Raw genomic sequence first — 19255 nt, 5'->3', positions numbered from 1 at the left:
CTCCCCCCCCCCTTTAAAGTAAGGTCTCACTATTTAGCCTCGGTGAGCCTATATATCTAGGTTGGCCTCGAACCCTCACAGATACACTTGCCAATGTCTCCTGACAGCTGCTATTGACGACATGCTGCTTGAAGAATGTTTTTGAGCAGCTCCTCAAAACCTCTTCACTATGGCTCAGGCCAACTGCTATATAGAACATGCCCCCATTCGTGAAACAGCTGAGCAAGATAAAATACTAGTGAACGACACATTTGACAGTTTGCAATGTATCAGAATGAAATTGAGGATATACAACAAACACTCCATTACAAAAAGAGTATCCCAAAGAAACATATCACAACACTGTATCATTTATTTCTACAAATGCTTGTGACGGAAATCTGCTCTGGCCAGCAATGCCCTACAAAGATGGATAAAGCCGGCTTTCGGGGATCACTGGGTTCCGTAGCCCAGCTTTGCTTGGACTGTGTCCCGTGATTGTACTTTTAAACTTAGCTGACTCTTGCTCTTGGGATAAGAGAGCTGGCCGTGATTTGCAGGATAGTCCTACCCTGTGAAAAACACCACCATAGCGATCAGGAAACTTGGGCTCAGTTTCCACCTATGCCATTACCACCTTTGTGTGATCCAGTCCTCTGTTTTCACTTCTATGAAATGGGATCATGATTCTTCATAGAGTGTCTCTGAAGGCCACAGAAATGAAACTGGAGGAGTAGCCAGTGCTTGCACAGTTCTCTTCTATGCCCCCCAGTAACCTAAGGAGTTCAGCAGAGGGTGTGGCTTCTGTTCATTTTTACAGATCCATCCTGGCTGTCTCACACTCCTGTTCCCTGTCCAGTCTCACCCTGCTGATTAATGACACTAATGTCAACTGTGAACTGCCTAGGCTTATTAAGCTGCACTGCCATTTCAGCTAATCTTTTAAAAAAAGAATTATTTTATTATGTGAGTACACTGTAGCTATCTTCAGACACACCAGAAGAGGGCAACAGAACCCATTACAGATGGTGATAAGCCACCATGTGGTGACTGGTTATTGAACTCAGGACCTCTGGAAGAGCAGTTCTCTTAACTGCTGAACCATTTCTCCAGCCCTCATTTCATCCAATCATTGAAAGGACACATTCACAAACTTCAACAAGTGACACAGGATGACCATAGGAAAGACTTAAGAGGCTCTCGGCTCCCTTTTAGTATTGGTGTTTGTAGAACTTCAGTCTTTGCCAAAGTTTTAAAAAAAATTAAGTCTTTTCCATTTTCTGTCATAATTTATTAAAATAAATTCAGGACAGGAGCTTTCACACACAGTACTGACATTGATAGACAACAATTTTAATTAAGCACAGGACAGTAATAGTAAACATAAATCACAAAGTCCAATGAAAGTAGAAAGTCTTTTTTTTTCGAGACAGGGTTTCTCTGTATAGCCCTGGCTGTCCTGGAACTCACTCTGTAGACCAGGCTGGCCTCGAACTCAGAAATCTGCCTGCCTCTGCCTCCCAAGTGCTGGGATTAAAGGCGTATACCACCACTGCCTGGCAAAAGTAGAAAGTCTTTAAAGAGCAGACATAGTCTTACACACACACACACACACACACACACACACACACACCTACCAATGCAAATACAGAAAAGTTCCTTACAACCTTACCACCTGGTCGGATCCACATGCCCCACTCTTTCCCACAAATGAGAGACACAGGCACACAATGTGTTCATATACATAGAGCCCACGCCCACTACCTTGTTCCTGTTCATCATTTTAATTGTTGGCCCTACTCTAGGTCTCTCAGGGCTCCAGAAGGAAACCCTTTTCACAAGGGCTTTACTCTCCAGGATGCACGGTCTTCATCTTCCAGGTTGCTGGTTTCTGGGGGACTGAAGGCTGTTGACTTCCTGGGGTGTATTGTGGGCAGGCCATCAATGGGTTGGCTGTTCTCTCCATGGCCTATGTACCAGGTTCAGATCTCCCCAGCTGTGAAGATTGGGTGGTGGCTTTGAGGATGTCTCATGTGCCACGTCAGTAGAAACCAGAAGGAAACCCTGAGAGGAAGGCAGAATGAAGACAATTTTAAATTAAGGCCATATCTGGGTTTTCATGAGAGGAGGAAAATTTCTTTGCCAGGCCCTAAAGCATCAAACTTTTCTCAATCCCTATGGGAGGGCCGCTGATGCAAGAAGTGGCCATTCTGGATTACTGTCCCTAGATGTGACTTAGGTAGTGGGGAGAAGAGGGAGTCTGGGAGCTATGAGGAAGTGTCCACTAGTATGCAGATGGAAGATACTTTCTGAAATATATTTCTACTTTCCCAAACTACAAAAACAAACACAGAGAAGAAGAGGCTGCCGTGCTATATAGTTAATTAGAATCTCCCAGGAGGTAGCCTTCAACAGGGCACATCCTAAGGATGGTCTTCAGGGGAAGGCCCTGAAGTTCATTTGGCTGAAAGTGTCAAAGAACCAATAAAGTACTTAGCTGTCATGGTTTCAATGCAAACTATTCCTCAGCCTCATGTGTTTAGAAACTTGGCCACCAGCATGTAACACTGCTTTGGAAAGTTGTGGAGCCTAGGAGGTGGAATCTTGCTGAAGGAAGTGGGTGAGTGGGGCATGACTTCAGGTTTTATGGCTTGGTCTATTTCCTGTACACTGCTTCCTGACTTCTAGGAAATGGAACCAGGTATCTGATGTTTCTCTTGCCACACTTTTCCTTGCTGTGGTGGACTGTATCCCTTTGAGCTATAAGCCAAAAGCAAAAACACAAAAACAAAACAAAACAAAAAAACCCAACACAAACAAGAACGAACCCCAAACTCCAACAAAACCAACAATAATAAAAAAAAAAACCCACACTTTCTCTCCTATTCTACGTTGTATTCTGTCAGGCATTTAGTCACTGCAACAGGAGAAATGACTAATATATCACCCATTTTCCTTTCTACACAAGACACTACACTTATTTGGGTCTACTTACTTTATTCATTAAATGAGATTCATATCTCTGCCTTACAGCTTGTCTGGTGAAATAAAGCATTTTAAAACTTGCTTTCCTTATACTGAGGAGTGATTAAATGTGCCCTCGGAGTGAAGCTAGACTTAGCCTGACTCTTACACTTTTCATTGTTATTTATAAGTTTTAATAGCTGGATGTTTTGTTTATGAAATTCCATGGCTGGTAAACCTCTATGGTAAGCAGAATAAAGCACCATGAGGGGAAGGAGAAGGCTCCGTGGTAAGAGAACTCACTGTCCTTACAGAGGACCTGGGTGTGGTTTCCAGAACCTACAGTGTGTGCCTCATGATTGCCTGTAACTTGGGTTGCAGGAGATCTGATGTGGGACCAGTATAAATGCGGCATAAATCTATAGACCCATGCACACACATATCCATATGAAATGAGATACATAAACCTTTAAAAATTAGGTAATAAACATAACAGGAGGCTTGCTTCTACTGTGAAAGTAAATAGTGAGGAAGAGATTCAGGGTCTTACATCAAGAACTTCGATATCCGAATTGACGAATGAGATGTTGTAGGGGTTGGGAAGGGGAAATCCTTGCTGCAGTTTTGCTGCAAAGTAGAAAAAAGATGTAAGGTAATTAATTTTAAAAAGTACTTATAATTATATATATATATTTGGATACTGGAACAAAACAAAACACTTTCTGTTTTCTCTCATTTAAGTACTAGCCTTGCCTGACTATGCCTTTCATTTTCTTCTACATATTCATAAAAGACATATATATATATATATATATATATATATAGTGTGTGTGTGTGTGTGTGTGTGTGTGTGTGTGTGTGTGTGTAGGCCAGAGGATAACTTCAGTGTCATTTTTTTACTTCCATCCCTGTTGTGGCTTGAATACGCTTGGCCCAGGGAGTGGCTCTATTAGGAGGTGTGGCCTTGTTGGAGGAAGTGTGTCACTGTGGGGGTGGGTTTTGAGACCCTCCTCCTAGCTGCCTATTAGACAATCTATCCTGGCTACAGCCTTATCAGGATGGAGAGCTCTCATCCAGCACCATGCCTGCCTGGATGCTGCCATGCCATGATGATAAATGACTGAATCTCTGTACCGGAAAGCCAGTCCCAATAAAGTGTTGTCCTTTATAAGAGTTGCCTTGGTCATGGTGTCTCTTCACAACAAAGAAAACCGTAACCAAGACAGAGAATAATATCATTTCATGTTAACCTGGAGGAGACAGAAGTTTTATTTCTTTAACTCAAGCCAAGTTAGTCTTTCTTGCTGCATTTGTAAATCTTGCTGCTAACAAGCATAAACCTGCTAACTGGTGCCTTCAGCTCTTGATGCTGGACACTGCAAAGTTCTGTCTCTGACCCAAATTCACAGTGGCACTCTAAACATGCAGGCATCAGGGTAAACATTCCAAACAAAAACCCAAAGCGTCGCCAATACCAGAATCTCATAATTTTTTCAAGCGGCTCTTACTGTTGGCCAGCGGGAGGACTCCGAAGTGAAGAATGGAAGATAGGATATTCTCAAATCTCACAACCTAGAATGCGAAGGGGGACTGTATCAGTGCCAAGTCAAGGATCCCTAGGAACAGCAGGCCTTGGCTGGGGCAAGTCCCTGGAACTCAGCTGCATAGAAAGCCATAACCAGAGCCTCCCTGGAGGAAGTGATGCTCTCTGGAAAGCACTGCCACCAGGTTCCTTCCTCCCCGCAGAGACGACACTTCTGGTTCCTTCTACCCTGGTGATAGCGAACAGGGAGCCAGGACAGTAGCACATGGAGCAGTTTAGGTACAGACCAGGTAAAACCGTGGAGAGCTTCCCAGTTACCAGCCTTCCTCAGGTTTACCCCAGCCACTACATCATACCCTGAACCTCACACGTAACTAAAACCCCCTTTATCTTCAATAAAGCCTAGTATTTGGGTATTCTAGGCAGTGCTGCTTTCTGGAAAGATCCAGGTATTAAGTGTAAATTAAAGTCGAAGAGGCATCTCAGTGGTTAAGGGCCCGTGTTGCTCTTGCAGGGGACAAGTATTCAGTTCTTATCACCCATGTCAGGTAGCTCACAGGTGCCTGTATTTCCAGCTCCAGGGGTTCTGATACTCTCTTCTGGATTTTATGGTCACAGCACGCCAACATACAAAGTTAAATCTTGAAGAAGTCAGTGGACCTAGAACAGCAACTTACACAGTGAATACTTCGTGATTTGTTTGCTGGGATAGGGTCTCACCATAACTTATGCACTTACTCGGAAGCCCTTGTGTAGCCTAGGTTGGCTCCTGAACTCATGCTCAGTAGATTTAGCCAAATCAATAGATTTAGCCTTTCCCAATGCCGGGAATGCAGGTGTTTGCTACCACAGCTGGATCAATAAAAAGGTTTTGGCTGATGACAGTCTGTCTAGGTTTATCCCGTTTGTTTTATATCTCCCCAGTTATTTTGTGATATTAGAATTATTCATTATTCAATCTCCTGGTGCCCCAGTTCCACCAACTATAAGATGAAGACAATAATTGTAGGATATCATCGTCATGATCATCATCATCATCATCATCACCACCACCACCATCACCACCACCATCATCATCACCACCACCATCATCATCATCACCACCACCACCACCACCACCATCGTTATCAGCAGCAGCATCTTAGAGGGTGGTTGTCAGAACTAGACAAATTAATACTATGGAAATGTTAGCCACAAACCATTGCCATTTTTTTTTTTCTGAAATGCCGCGGTCAGCACATTGTCTTGTCAACATTAAGCATTTTGCTGGGATTACAGGTGTGCATCACCACACTCGACTTTGATACTGCTTTTTCAGACACCAGAAGCTCGCGTGAGAGGTATGTCTTAAACTCCAGCTCACAGACAATACTGCCCCTGATATCTAATGTCAGGACCCTCCCTAAAATGGGACATCTGCCTGGAACTTGGCTGAAGTCGCTGAGTTGGCTAACATCCCCAGGCCTGGTCCTGTTTTACTATCACCACCTTTCTCTTGGATGTGGCGACAATTAATTCCGTCCCATGCACTACCTCATGAGAAGTTAAGTAACCCGTGTAAGAGCCACACAGCCAGTAAGTGCTAAGCAGACGCCACACTTGCAGTTTGGCCTCAGACTTAATCTATGAAGCTATTGTGCTTATGATCCTTTGACGGAGACACACGATCAGTTGTCATAAATGGAGAAGCAATGGCCGTCACTACTGACTACCTACCGCTTACCATGCTGCCAATGCGCTGAGCGAATCTGGCTTCAGCAGATCCTCTCCGCAATCCTGAAGTGATCCCTACCTCCACCCCTGCTCCAAACGCCTATTCAGGTTTTTTTCTCTATTATTTTCACACGTGCGTTGGTTCACTATTTGCAGCCCCAACTCGTTGCAAAAGCATACACATACTCTAACATATTCTAAATCGGGTTTCCAATAGTGGGGTTTTTGTTGTCGTTGTTGCTGCTGCAGCTGCAGCTGCAGCTGCACGGGCTGGCTGGTGTGCTCTGGACAGCTTTAGAAGCATCTGCAGCATTTGTCACTGTATCACTCTTCTTCCCACTCCAGGTCACGATGGACAGAGGTCCCTGAAGGACTAAGTGGACCCTAGTAGAATATCACTGTGGAGAATGTTACTGCCACAAGGGTGACATGTGTCTCGAACACTGCTGTGCTCAGTAAGAAGTTCTAATGGAAAGAAGGACATTAAGAATGAAAGTTCAGTGTGTGAGCATGCAGAGTGTTACCCAGGAAATCTGACACAGAAAGCCATGCGCTTACATGCTCTGTGATAGCACCATTTGTGAACACAGAAAGTCTTGGGTCTGGCTGACTTTTTTGACATCTAAGAGTATGGACATTCCAAGTTTGTGTCTGTAGGAATATCTGCATGAGAAGTATCTCCCACAGGCTCATGCATTTGAACATTTGGTCTCCAGTGGGTGGCACTGTCTGGGGGAGGTTATAGAACCCTTTAAACCTTGCTGGGGTTGAACTGTATCACTGGGGGTGGGAGTTAAGAGTTTATAGCATCACCCTACTTTACTCTGCTTCCTGTGTATGCTTGGGAATGTGATCAGCCGCTTCATGTTCCTGCTACTAGACCAGGATATGCCTGGCACTGTGAAACCACAAGCCAAGACAAATCCTTTCCTCTATAAGCTGCTTTTGGCTATGGTATTTTATCACAGCAACAAAAAAATAGCCCATACAGGGTGTCTACCCCCAACCGGGATGTGGGCTTACTGCCTTTGAAGAATGAACTTAATTAGGAAATTCTGAAGCTCAAGTTCAATTCAAGAGGGCCATTTTATCTAGGAAACAACCCCCCCACACGAGAGTGCCACCACACGCAGTCTTTACAGTTCTTCTCAAAGCTCCGTAATATGAGTCAAAGTATATTGCTAAGCTCAGGGGCTTAAATTATAAATAAATGAATAACATAAAGGCCCCAGGTTCAATCCCCTGTGCTGTAAAATCAACCAAATAAATGAACAATCAATCCCAAAGCTAAAACTTAGAATTGTGGAGATATCATGGAGAGCAACATGCACGGGCTACAGTACAACAGAATTCTGGTTTTCATGCCTTTCTCGGGGTACCCTGAGAGCTTGCATTCCTACCTTAACATCTCGTTGGCTGTTCTCTGGCAAAGAGAGGCGGAATCTGAAAGGAAACAGGAGGAGGTTAAAGGAAGGTAGACTCATGGGGGTGGATAGATGGTTCAGCAGTTAAGAGTTAAGAACAGTTGTTGCTCTTGCAGAGGACCAGGGTTCGATTCCCTATCACTTACATGGTGAGTCACAGCCATTTGTAGCTTTAGTTCCAGGGAGTCCAGTGACCCTTCTGACCTCCACAGGAATCAGACACATGGTACACATATATTTAAAATATTCATACACATTAAATAAATCTAAAATAATTTTTTTAAAAGAAAGGCAAATTTAAAAAAAATAAGAAATGGTGGTGCACGCCTTTAATCCCGCACTCCAGAGGCAAAGGCAGGCAGATCTCTAAGTTCAAGGTCAGCCTGGTCTACAGAGTGAGTTCCAGGACAGCCAGGGCTACACTGAGAAACCCTGCCTCAAAAAACAAAAACACACACACACAAAAGCAAAACAACACTAACAACAAAATAATAAGATGCAATGCAGCAAAAGTAGATTTATTTTAATTTTTAATGTTAATTTTTTAAAGATTAAAAGCAAATCACTACAGAAAACTGTCCACATAGCCAGGCATGACCGTGAACACTGCTAAACCCAGCACTCAGGAGCCCGAAGCAGGATTAGGAAATCTGGGTCAGGGCTGGCGAGATGGCTCAGCGGGTAAGAGCACTGACTGCTCTTCCGAAGGTCCTGAGTTCAAATCCCAGCAACCACATGGTGGCTCACAACCACCCATAATGAGTTCTGATACCCTCNCCTGAGTTCAAATCCCAGCAACCACATGGTGGCTCACAACCACCCATAATGAGTTCTGATACCCTCTTCTGGTGTGTCTGAAGTCAGCTACAGTGTATAACAATTAAAAAAAAAAAAAAAAGGAAATCTGGGTCAACCTGGGAGCAAGCTATTACTACAAAAACAAACAAAAGATCCACAGTCAGGCTTGGAAGGTCACAGAGTCTATGGTGTGCGTCTTCCCCCTTGCAATTTGCTGCTTAGGACGCAGACCAGAACCAAGCAGAGGGCTTGGATCTGTCTTTGGGGTGACCCCCCAGCCCCTGTGTTCTGCCTATGCGTGGGCCTTAAGATTTGGCAGTCTGGAAGGCAAAGCATCATTGCACACTCTGCAGATCTGATGACTTTCCCTAGGTCTCTGTTGTCTCAACTGTGAGATAGGTGTGTGTGTGTGTGTGTGTGTACGCGCGCGCGTGTGTGCGCGTGTGTGTGAAAACTGACCGAGATAACACACATAAAAGGTGCAGCCTGGGCACCTACTGTATTCTTACTGCACTATGCAAGTGGGACTCATTGCCATGGTGAGCAGACATGCCAAAGGCCAGCACATAACTTTCTTGCTATTCCCTGTCAAATAGCAAGATGGTCTCTCTTGCAGTTCTCCTAAAGGCTCTTCCCAAGGTACAGGCTTCACATTTTTATCTACTAGTGGGGGTCATAGGAAGATCTTGTAGTTTAGTGGGGGAGACCCCTTCGTTGTGCAGGCTAGAAAACTGCAGTCAAAAATGTATAAATGGAAAACATAGGATAAGAAACCAGGACCTCTCCACCTTGAGTCCAAGATCTTTTTATGTAGCCAAGGCTGGCTCTGAACTCCTCGGCCTCCTGAGTGCCGGGATTGCAGCCCCGTGCAGCACACCTGGCTAGAACCCAGTCCTGATGTCCGCGCATTTCCCTCTTCCTTAGCTTTCTGCAACTCACAACTGCCCAGGTCTGAGCCTCATTTCTATTTCCACTTTCTTCTGAATTTTCCCATCTCTCCACTTGATCTTCTGCAGTCCTTCTTCTGTGCCACACCCAGGGTAAGCTGTGGTATGGATGTGTCTGATGAAGACACTCCCCTGACCCAAACTTTTTAATGGCTTGTAGTGAAGTCTAAGCTGCTTACACGGCACCATAGACTTCCTTCTACCTTGGTACCCATTTGCCTCCTCAGTATCGACTATGGATTCTTTTGCATCTTGAATTTTTTTCCTCACTAGTCTGGAACTATAAAATGTGATGTATTCTCCAAGTCTCACTGAACTAAGGTTTAAAAAGGTATTGGCACCAAATACATATCCAAAAAATGCATACAGAAAAAAACAACAACACATATTCACCTAAAATAACATTATAGCCCCTGGTCACAGCAATTTAACTCTGTCCATAGTCAGATGCACTTTCTGTTGGCTGCATTTGGATACATGGAATGTACTTTAGGCTGGAGTCTCCAAACGTGAGATCCTTTCCTTACACATCTCACGGTGGCTTGGATTCTCTGCTTCACTCAGGGTGCTTTCTGTTTTAGGACTGGGCCCTTTTTCTTTCATTGTGACTGGCTAACCTTTACTTTTTAGACTTTATGATAATTATTATTGCTTGTGTTTATTATTAATGTTATTAATGTGTGTGTGTGTGTGTGTGTGTGTGTGTGTGTGTGTGTGTGTGCATGTCCCTGTGCATGTGCGTGTGTGTTCGGACGTTGGCAGTCAGCTTTAAGGAGCTGGTTCTCTCCTTCCACCATGAGTCCCAGGGATTGAACTCGGGTTGTCAGACTTGCACCAAAAGCACCTTTACCGGCTAAACCATATTGCCGGCCTGGTCAGCTCTTTTGAATATCTTCTCTGCTACCTCTTCTGAGAATCTTTCTGTGACTGCAGTTAAAACACAGATCCTCGTGATTATCAAGTACTATCGTGTTAGTAGAAATTAGGTTTGAGATAGCTTCCGACTCACAAGAAATACTGCAAACCTTAAGTGTGGCAAAGAGCAGAGAAGACGTCCCTGGCACTGATCTTGGAGGATCCACGGGGCATCTTAAAAGGCTCTGATGGGTAGGTAGGAGGGAGGTGCCTCCCCCTGAGCACGCAGTCTACTCTCGTGTGGAAATCATGTTGGAACACGGTTCTAAGTCTCCTTTCTTTCTTGAGCTGCCAACGCCATGTGCAGCCGCCTCGGGAGCACCTGCCATGAGAGCGCATGAACTATACTCTGCCTTTTTCCTAGGGCCACCTTTCCTAGGGGATTCTTGTCTCTAGCTGCAGAGACACTGTGGTAGGACAAAACCACTGCCCTGGTTCTGAGAAAGACAATCCCAACTCAGACCACTAGATGGCGCCCTACTTCAGTCTTCGAACTATCTTCTATTTGGCTATCAGCTGCTACTTGGAGCAAACTCCAACTGCTGGGGGACATAAAGTGACTGAGAAGGAATCGAGATCAAAGGGCCCTTCCGTGAAGACAATGTTCTCTCTTGGGCTAGGGGTGAGACTCAGTGACAAAGCCCACTTAGTATGTTTGTGGCACAGGGGTCTAGCCCTTGCAACACACACACATGCAGGTGCACAGTGTATATAGCCCACTTAAAATGTTTTAGAGAAAGTTTATTACCTGGGTTGGAAACCAGAGTAAAACTGCAAATTTTTAAGCATAATGAGAGGCCGTTCGTGACCTGGATCAATATGGTGAAATCGGTATAACAAAAGCCAAGAGGCAAGGTCAAGGGCAGGGGTCCTAACAAGGTCACTCCTCCAACCGAGTCCCAGGGGAGACAAGGAATATCAGTCCTGCTAGTCAATGCCCTGTGTCTTCCTGTTTCTGTTTCAGTCTTGAGGGGTGAGATCTGGTCTTAGTGACTGTATCTCTAAGAGTGTATGTTGAGTACATATCTCAGCGTATCTCAGCTCTAAGCATGGCTTGCTTGGCCCATTCGGAAGATGTTTCTTGAGCACTTGACATGTGTCAGTTAAGGGGGAGGTGCTAGAGATGGCTGTGGGAACAATCCAACCTAGCTGGAGTTCTCAGGGAGCCCATAGCCTGGTGGGAAGTTGGGGAGCATTGTTGACAAATCCCAACAATTAAAGTTTAACTACAAATTGAGGTGAATGCTCTAGTGGGAAGAGACGACGAGTCCTCGAGTCACGTGACAGAGGCACTTGAGCTGGCTCAGTAGATGTGGGGCAAGTTCCCAAAGACAGAGTTTTTGAGCTGAAACAGGATGGACAGAGTTTAAAAGGGAAACTAGAAGGAAGAGGGAAAGAGGGCTGGCAGAGGTCCTTGGAGGGAACAGAGCCCCAGAGAGGGCACAGGAAAATGGGACTGGAGAGCCAGATGAGGCTGCCCACACTAGGTGACCCCACCATGTGGAATTTGATCTTCACTCTAGAAGGCGTTGAGGATGCAAAATGGATGGGCTGCCCATGGAGAGATGACTGACAGGTCAAGAGCATCCAAGGCGCTCATTTAAGCTCAGCCATGTGCCAGGCCAGTAAAGAGTTTAAGTTCCTAGAGGATGATACAAAGTAGCCTAGACTCGGCTGGTTCTTTTGTAGATTAGCAGGTGAACTTTTAAACTGTGTGAAAGGGGGGAGACGTCAGTGTGGGCTAGGACTTACTGACGTGTTTGTGCAGTGGGGAAAGATGAGAAAGACAGTCTTGGGCCAAAACAAGTTGTCCTTTGAGGAAAGCAGTTCATGGCACCTCTAGAATGATACTTTGCACCCACTAATTGCTTGTTCCTCTCCCAGACTAGGACTAGGTAGGAATCATTGTCTTTGTTCTCTGGGCCAAGAAGAGTACAAGGCACAAAATAGGTGCTCAAGAAATACTGCACCCACACACAGACACATAGACACAGGGAGAGGGAAGGAGGGAGCCAAGGAGAGAGAGAGGGAGGGAGGGAGGGATAGAGATAGAGAGAGACAGAGAGACAGAGACAGAGAGGCGGGTTAGTGAGTACTAGCTGGAATTGGGGGTCCCTTTAAGGTTTAAGTCATTCTAAAGCAAAGTTTTAGGAAGCTGGGGAAGCTGGCTTGGGGGTTTGGAAACTAGGTCCAACAGTGAAGAGCTTCAATGCCAGACCGCGGTTCTCTCGGAGTCTTGGGCTTCCCCACTCTTCTCTGACCTCTTCTTCCCCCTTTTGGCCCGGCTTCTGCTTCTGGGCTGACCTTCTAGCAGAGATCAAACAGCTTGTCTCTCTCTGTTCCTCCTTGGGCAGCGGCTGAGATTTACAGCTTGCTTGTTCTAGGGTCTTTCTCTTAAACTCTAATACAATGGCCCTTGAACTTAAAACGAAACCAAACAAAAACCAAAAAAGAAACACAAAAAGATCCCCACCAGCTGTAGGTTTAACCTTCAGTTACAAGTTTTTTCAGGGAAAAATACTCACTAACAGGCAATGATTCCCCACTGCCTTAACCTTAGCTCTGCTGCAGCCTGGAAATTCTCCAGAGAAGAATCCATTTAGAGTTTCTTCCTTTACCAGAGTCCAAAGCTTTTTTACAATGGAAAACGCAGACTCATTTTTCCTGGACATGTGTTCCTAGTTCAGAAGGCTCATGTTGGGAAATATTTACCTGCCCAACCTCTGAGAAGAGTTAATAATCAGCTGTGTTTGTATTTTCTGACTGTTGCTTGGGCAGAGTTGTAGGGAGCGTGTGTATATGTGCGTGTGTGTGTGTATGTGTGTGTGTGTGTGTGTGTGTATGTGTGTTGATCATGATAATAGGTAGGGAATTTGGGAACATCCAGAGTTTTCATCATACAAAAATTGTTTTTGCTTTGTTTTGTTTGTTTGTTTGTTTTTGAGACAGTTTTTTTTTTTTGAGACAGGAGACAGGGTTTCTCTGTATAGCCCTGGCTGTCCTGGAACTCACTCTGTAGATCAAGCTGGCCTCGAACTCAGAAATCTGCCTGCCTCTGCCTCCTGAGTGCTGGGATTAAAGACATGAGTCACCACTGCCCGGCTTTTGTTTTGTTTTAAGTGAATCAACAATAATGTACACTTGATTACATCAAGGTGCTTTTGTGTATGCACATAGCCATTCCCACACGTGTGTGCATGTGTGTGTATGTATGTATGTCCACGTGTGCTCACATGTGAAGGTTAGAGGTTAATGGTGGGTGTCCTCCTCAATTACTCTCCACCTTATTTTTGGAGACAGGGTCTCTCAGTGACCCTGAAGCTCCCTGAGTTGGCTATGGAGAGAGTATAATTTAACTTGGTCTGCGAATCTACAAAGTACCTACTATGTGCTAGCAATGCCTTCAAACACAGTTCTGTTTGGTTCAAAAGGTTCCATGACAGAACAGTGGGAATCTGTCTTATGATGTGCAGAGCCTAGTCTACAACTTGGAAGGCCGTTCTAACTTGGCCTTTGGGGACCAGTTTTCCCATCTTAGGTGGTAAGCTTGGATCCTGGAATGGGAAGAGAGAATGAGCTGACTGGCAGCATTGGCTAGGCTTTGGGCCAGGGCCTTCATACCCACCCTGCTCATCCATCAGCCTGTACAGGGGCAAGATGCTCTCCTTGTGTGTAAGATGCACACACAGTGTGATGCCTGCCCAATGAGAAAGCTGACACTCAAGCTTGAAGAGCTTGCTTCAGCTCACACCTCCACTACGTAACAGGCAGATAGGCCCGACTCCAGATAGCAAGCTTCCGACTAGACCTGCGCAGAGAGGTCAAGTTCATTATCAGTGTTCCTGGCTGTCCATTCCTTTCTTCCTTTTTTGTACTTGAGCATCAGTGAGAGGGCTGGTATCACCTCCATGCAGGTCACTCTGTCCCATGCCTTCTCGGTTTCGCATGACACCAGGTTCATGGGTTTCCTGACTCGGACAACTATATTTATTTCCTAAGTCCCAGGTCTAAGTGCTACTTTCTACATCTTAACTCTTTCCGATGCCAAAGGCAAGATTACAATGTAATTAAACACCTGTGGCTCTGAGATAGGTTCAAGTTCTGGTCCAGCCATTGGACAGCTCTGCCACCTTGAGAGTAGGCTGTCTAAGCTCTGTCACCATTAAGTCACCTCCAGGTGCTCACTTTGCCTACAGGACACTTACTGCACATTGGTGTCAGGTCATGAATCAGAGTGGTAGGATTTAAGTGATGTCATGTAGTTGTCCTGCCTTTGGTTCCTGGCCAATCAGGCAGTGTCAGGTGTGGGCTTCCTCTCATGATCCCTTTTCTCCTACTGGGTTGCCTAGTCCAGCCTTGATGTGAGGGTTTGTGCCTAGTCTTATTGTAACTTGTTAAGCCACTTTGGTGGATAACCCTGGGAGGCCTGCTCTTTTACTTTTTTTCAACTTATTTATTTATTTTATGTATCTGAGTATACTGTAGCTATCTTCAGACACACCAAAGAGAGAGGGCATCAGATCCCATTACAGATGGTTGTGAGCCACCATGTGGTTGCTGGGAATTGAACTCAGGACCTCTGGAAGAGCAGTCAGTGCTCTTAACTGCTGAGCCATCTCTCCTGTGCTGTTTTGTTTTGTTTTGTTTTTAAGGGAACTGGAGGAGGAGTGAGTCTGGAGGAGGGGGAGGTGGTGGGGGAAGGGGATGGGAGGAGACGGGGGAGAGGAAACTGCAGTCAGATGTAATATATGAGAGAAGAAAAGAAAAACAAATTCAGTGAAGTAAAGTGAGTGTCATGCTGGGACCTGGTAGAATTTAAAGCTCAACAATAAAGAGGAGTAGAGGGTGTCTCCTATTGTGAGAACTTGCCAGGGGTGAGACAGAGGAGCGGCAGGTAGGGGCTAAACGGGAGGCAGAGTATTAGAAGGCCTGTTTAACAGGTCAAGGAACTTGCCTGAGACTACACAGCTGATAAATGTCAATACTGGGACCTAAACCCAGCTAGGCATGCTCTCTGACTCACTAGAATCCCACTCCACTGGGTTGCCTTGAGTTTCTGTCTCTCATATCTACACTACCAATGCCAAGCAGCTCTGTCAGGGGTTGGTTAGAAGGCCATGGTATGCTGGGACATTTGGAGACACAGAACTATTGCCTGGTTCTTCTCCTTTGAAGTCTGTCTCATGGATCTCCACCCATGCCCTTCCTTTCCTGATGACTCTCTGTGACATCAGCCAAACACCGAACCAGCTCAGCCTGAACGGTACAGCTGAGAGCCTCAAAGTGGAAGGGTTGGCTCGGAACGATGTGGAAGGCGGGGCAGCTGCTCCCACCCCTGAGGACAAGACTGCCTTTCAGCCCAGTCTGGGCAACTTTGCTAAGTCTCTGGCTCTTTGCCCAAGTGAGGCATGACCCCACAATCCTTGCCCAAAGCCAGCTCAATGCCTGAGTTTATTTAATACAGCCTCGTCTGTAAGAGTCCTACCTTCAGAGTCCTTCAGTTTCTATTCTGACATTATTCATAACTTTTTAAACCTTGTATGTGCATGTGTGTGTGCATAGGTGTGTGTATGTGTGTGTGTGTGTGTGTGTGTGTGTGTGTGTGTCATGTGCTCATCTCTGTATGTGCCTGTGAAAGCCAGAGTTCCATGTCAGATGTCTTCCTCCATCACTCTGTATTTGTGTGTTTGAGACACGGTCACCAGCTGACCTTGGGGACCATTGTTTTAGCCAGTCTGGCTGGCCAGGAAACCCTCAGGATCTGCCCATTTCTGCCCCTCGGCACTGGGATTAAGCAGTACACCACCATGACAACATGGAGCTCTTTTAAGCCCTTTGCACGCATCATCCTTGGTCCCCAAGTCTGGTGAACTCCAGATGTACTATCTTTGAACCCTTCTGCAAAGTCAGTAGTACTTGGAGGGCACGTTTGAGTAATGCCTCAAGAAGCCATATCTCCGTGTGAACCTATTCTATAGATTCCCTTTACAGCTGGATTCCTCTTCTTGCAAAACAGTGTAGCATAATGGATAATTTTATAAAAAACTTTAATCTCCCAATCTCATAATCTTGGATCCTGATTTTTTTTTTTGGAGGGGGTGATGGCTGATCTAGTTTCCTGCCTAGGTATGAAGCTTTTCATTGCACAGCTGGCTACTGTATTTATGTAGTCTTGTGTTATTTTTCTATTCAACATGATTTTATTGAAAGAGTTAGGGAGGTGGCCGACTTTCTCCTGTTGGCTTCTCAGTTATTTTTTTTTGGTTGTTGTTGTTGCAAAGGATATATTTTATTATCTCCTGAATTCTAGTTCTCCTTCTCCTGTACAGTTCTGGCTAGTTTTTCAGTTCTTTTCTGACTGTTTTTATTACCCCTCTTCTTCTATGAGTTTAACCTGGGCCAGTTAACCTTTCTGTAAACGTTCCCCGTAGGTGATCTGGTTTATGACTTCAGTGATCACGGACTTTGAAGATGGCATGCAGTGAGTGACCTGTATATAGGAACTGTAATGACCCTTCATACCTCGTCACCTCCCCTGAGACTAGCTAGGCTATGGGCCAAGATCCTGTTAAAGTCTATGTTCTACTTATAGGACCCAGTTGTTAGAGTCTGCGGAGTCCTGGATCAGTCCAATTCCACTCTGCTACACAAAAGCAAACTGAGACTCGAAGTGGAAGTGGTCCATAGACTTGAGCTGGTTAGTCTTCTGCCACCTTGACACAAGCTGTAGTTATCTGGGAGGAAGAAACCTCAACTGAGTAGACGCCTCTGTGAGGTCAGGCGTGTGATTGATGTAGGAGGGCCCCGACCATTTTTGGTGGTAGCACTCTGGCTGGTGGTCCTGAGTTCTGCAAGAAAGCAGGCTGAACAAATCATGAGGAGCAAGCCGGTAAGCAGCACCCCTCCATGACCACTGCATCAGCTCCTGCCTCCTGGTTCCTGCCCAGTTTGAGTTCCTGGCTAAGCTTCCTTCAACAGGAATGCAATGTAGAATCTGCAAGCCGAATAAACCCTTTCCTCCCCAAACTGCTCTTGGTTATGGTGTTTTCTCACAGCAATACTAACCCTTACTAAAGCAAGACTTGACTGTGGCCATAAGGCCAATGAGAAGGGATTTGAAACCTGATACCTTTATCTCTAAAGATGTATACTGCACCTAAATATTCTCATAAACCCCTTTTCTTGCAATATCTCCATTCAATATACTCTCTCTTGAGTCGCCAAGAGGAACTTTAGTCATCACCAGAATGGGCATTAATAGAATTATTTTTACAATGACCTTGTCCCTATTTTATCTTACCATTGCTTTCATGGGAAGAAGGCAGAAAAACAGAAGTGCAATCAACTTTCTTTCACTGAGTCCAACCTTTGAAGACATCTGTTCTGTTAGAGGCAGGGTACCAAACGGACTCACAGTCCCACAATGCTAAAGCATTTGTTTTCTCAATGGGCCCTTTGTCTTTGGAGAATGTTTTCTAATCTGTTACCAAGGTTTCCAACAATCAAACCAATTCATCTTACCTGTTCAAAGATAAGGAGCAGATCAGTTTTTGTCCCAAAATCGCCAGGCCAACACTGGTACTAGCAACCTAAAGATGAGAAAGTCCTTGTTAATGAGGTGAGTGGCTGTCCATTTAGACCACAAGTATAATCTCCTATAGTGGAGACATCACAAGCCCAAAGTCCCCTTTTATTCAAAGGATGTTGGCAAGAACTAAATGTATCTGGGAAGCATGTGAGTATAAGTAGCATTTGAAAGGATGAGACAGGAAGAATAAAGGGAGTTTGAGGCCAGTTTGGGCTACATGGGGAGATTCTGTCTCAAAACCAAACAAATAAGTGGCTCTGAAAATACTGTCTTGCAGGGAAAGAAGCTAAGTATAAAGGTTTATTCTTTGAGGATTCCTTTTCAATTAATCTTTGGCAGTGCTGTGGATGAAACTCAGGGCCTTGCACATGCTAGGTAAGCAGTCAATCACTGAGCTACAGCCCCAGCGCCCTCTTTAGTTTTGCCTTTTCCAAGTGACTCTTCTCATCCATGTGTGTAATTTTGCTTACCATCAATGTACTCCTTTGACCTTTAATTGGTCAGGGACACTTGATTACAGCTTTCTAATGTAAGTGAAAGAGAACATGGGAAGTAGATATTGGTGAGATATTTTACACACAGGTCTATGAGCTCTTCTGTCTCCATACAGAGCCACTTCCATATATGGGTTGGTGGGTCTGTTTTTAGACAGCCTCTGTATCTACTCTATCCTCACTCTTAATTTAGGGATCACGTTTACTTAAAACATCAAGAGGCTGCTGGCTAATGGTTCACAGCAGAAACAGGACGGACGCCCAAAGACTGCCCTCCTGTATTCCCAAACTCACGAAGTCCATGGAGACGATGGGCTGGATGGTAGAGTTATCCAGTTGAGTGAGCATGATGACAGCAGCAGGAAACTCCAGGCTGAAATTGTTTCGTTGTAAGTTGACCACGGGAGGCCCTGTGGCCATCATCTGCAGCATGAACGGCTGGGACAAGATGTAGATCTCCGCAATCTGTCCCATTCAGGGAGAGAAACAGAGATGGAGTGTCAGGAGCTGATGAGGGGAAACCACAAACTGGGTGACTGGTGCTAAGTGAATCCTGAATCCCTGGGGTGACTTGTGCTAAGTGGATCTTGCATCCCTGGAGTGACTGGTGCTAAGTGAATCTTGCATCCCTGGGATGAATAAGTGAACCTTGCATCATGCAGTTAGAACAGAAAACACCTCTGTACATGGCTAACAATGTGCAAACCCCAACTGTCACAGCAGTTGGCATTTGCTGAATACTTTCTTTGCGCCAGCCACAGGACCAGGAACTTTTATCATCTCTTTTCTACTCTTCATAAAACTCCAAGTGCTGGTTTACATTTTATCTATGTATCTATCTATCTATCTATCTGTCTGTCTGTCTGTCTGTCTGTCTCTCTCTCTCTCTC

The 19255-nt window shown here is 45.1% G+C and overlaps 1 protein-coding gene across 1 annotated transcript in view; it reads right to left on the bottom strand.

Moving 5' to 3' along the window:
* Nucleotides 1-1523: 1523 nt before the first annotated feature.
* The window catches only part of Bpifc (BPI fold containing family C), a 54750-nt gene continuing 37018 nt past the window's right edge, over nt 1524-19255 (bottom strand). The window contains exons 11-16 of the mRNA XM_021205741.2: nt 18660-18830; nt 17805-17872; nt 7600-7642; nt 4452-4515; nt 3494-3570; nt 1524-2043 (exon numbers count right to left, since the gene is read on the bottom strand). Of these exons, the coding sequence (XP_021061400.1) occupies nt 1921-2043; nt 3494-3570; nt 4452-4515; nt 7600-7642; nt 17805-17872; nt 18660-18830 (546 nt within the window). The 3' untranslated portion in view covers nt 1524-1920. The remainder of the gene's footprint in view (nt 2044-3493; nt 3571-4451; nt 4516-7599; nt 7643-17804; nt 17873-18659; nt 18831-19255) is intronic.

The sequence above is a fragment of the Mus pahari genome, chromosome 9 (genome assembly GCF_900095145.1).
Source record: "Mus pahari chromosome 9, PAHARI_EIJ_v1.1, whole genome shotgun sequence".
Lineage (NCBI taxonomy): Eukaryota > Metazoa > Chordata > Mammalia > Rodentia > Muridae > Mus > Mus pahari.
Note: the sequence above shows the minus strand (reverse complement) of the source record. Positions and strands in the feature narration are given on the sequence as shown.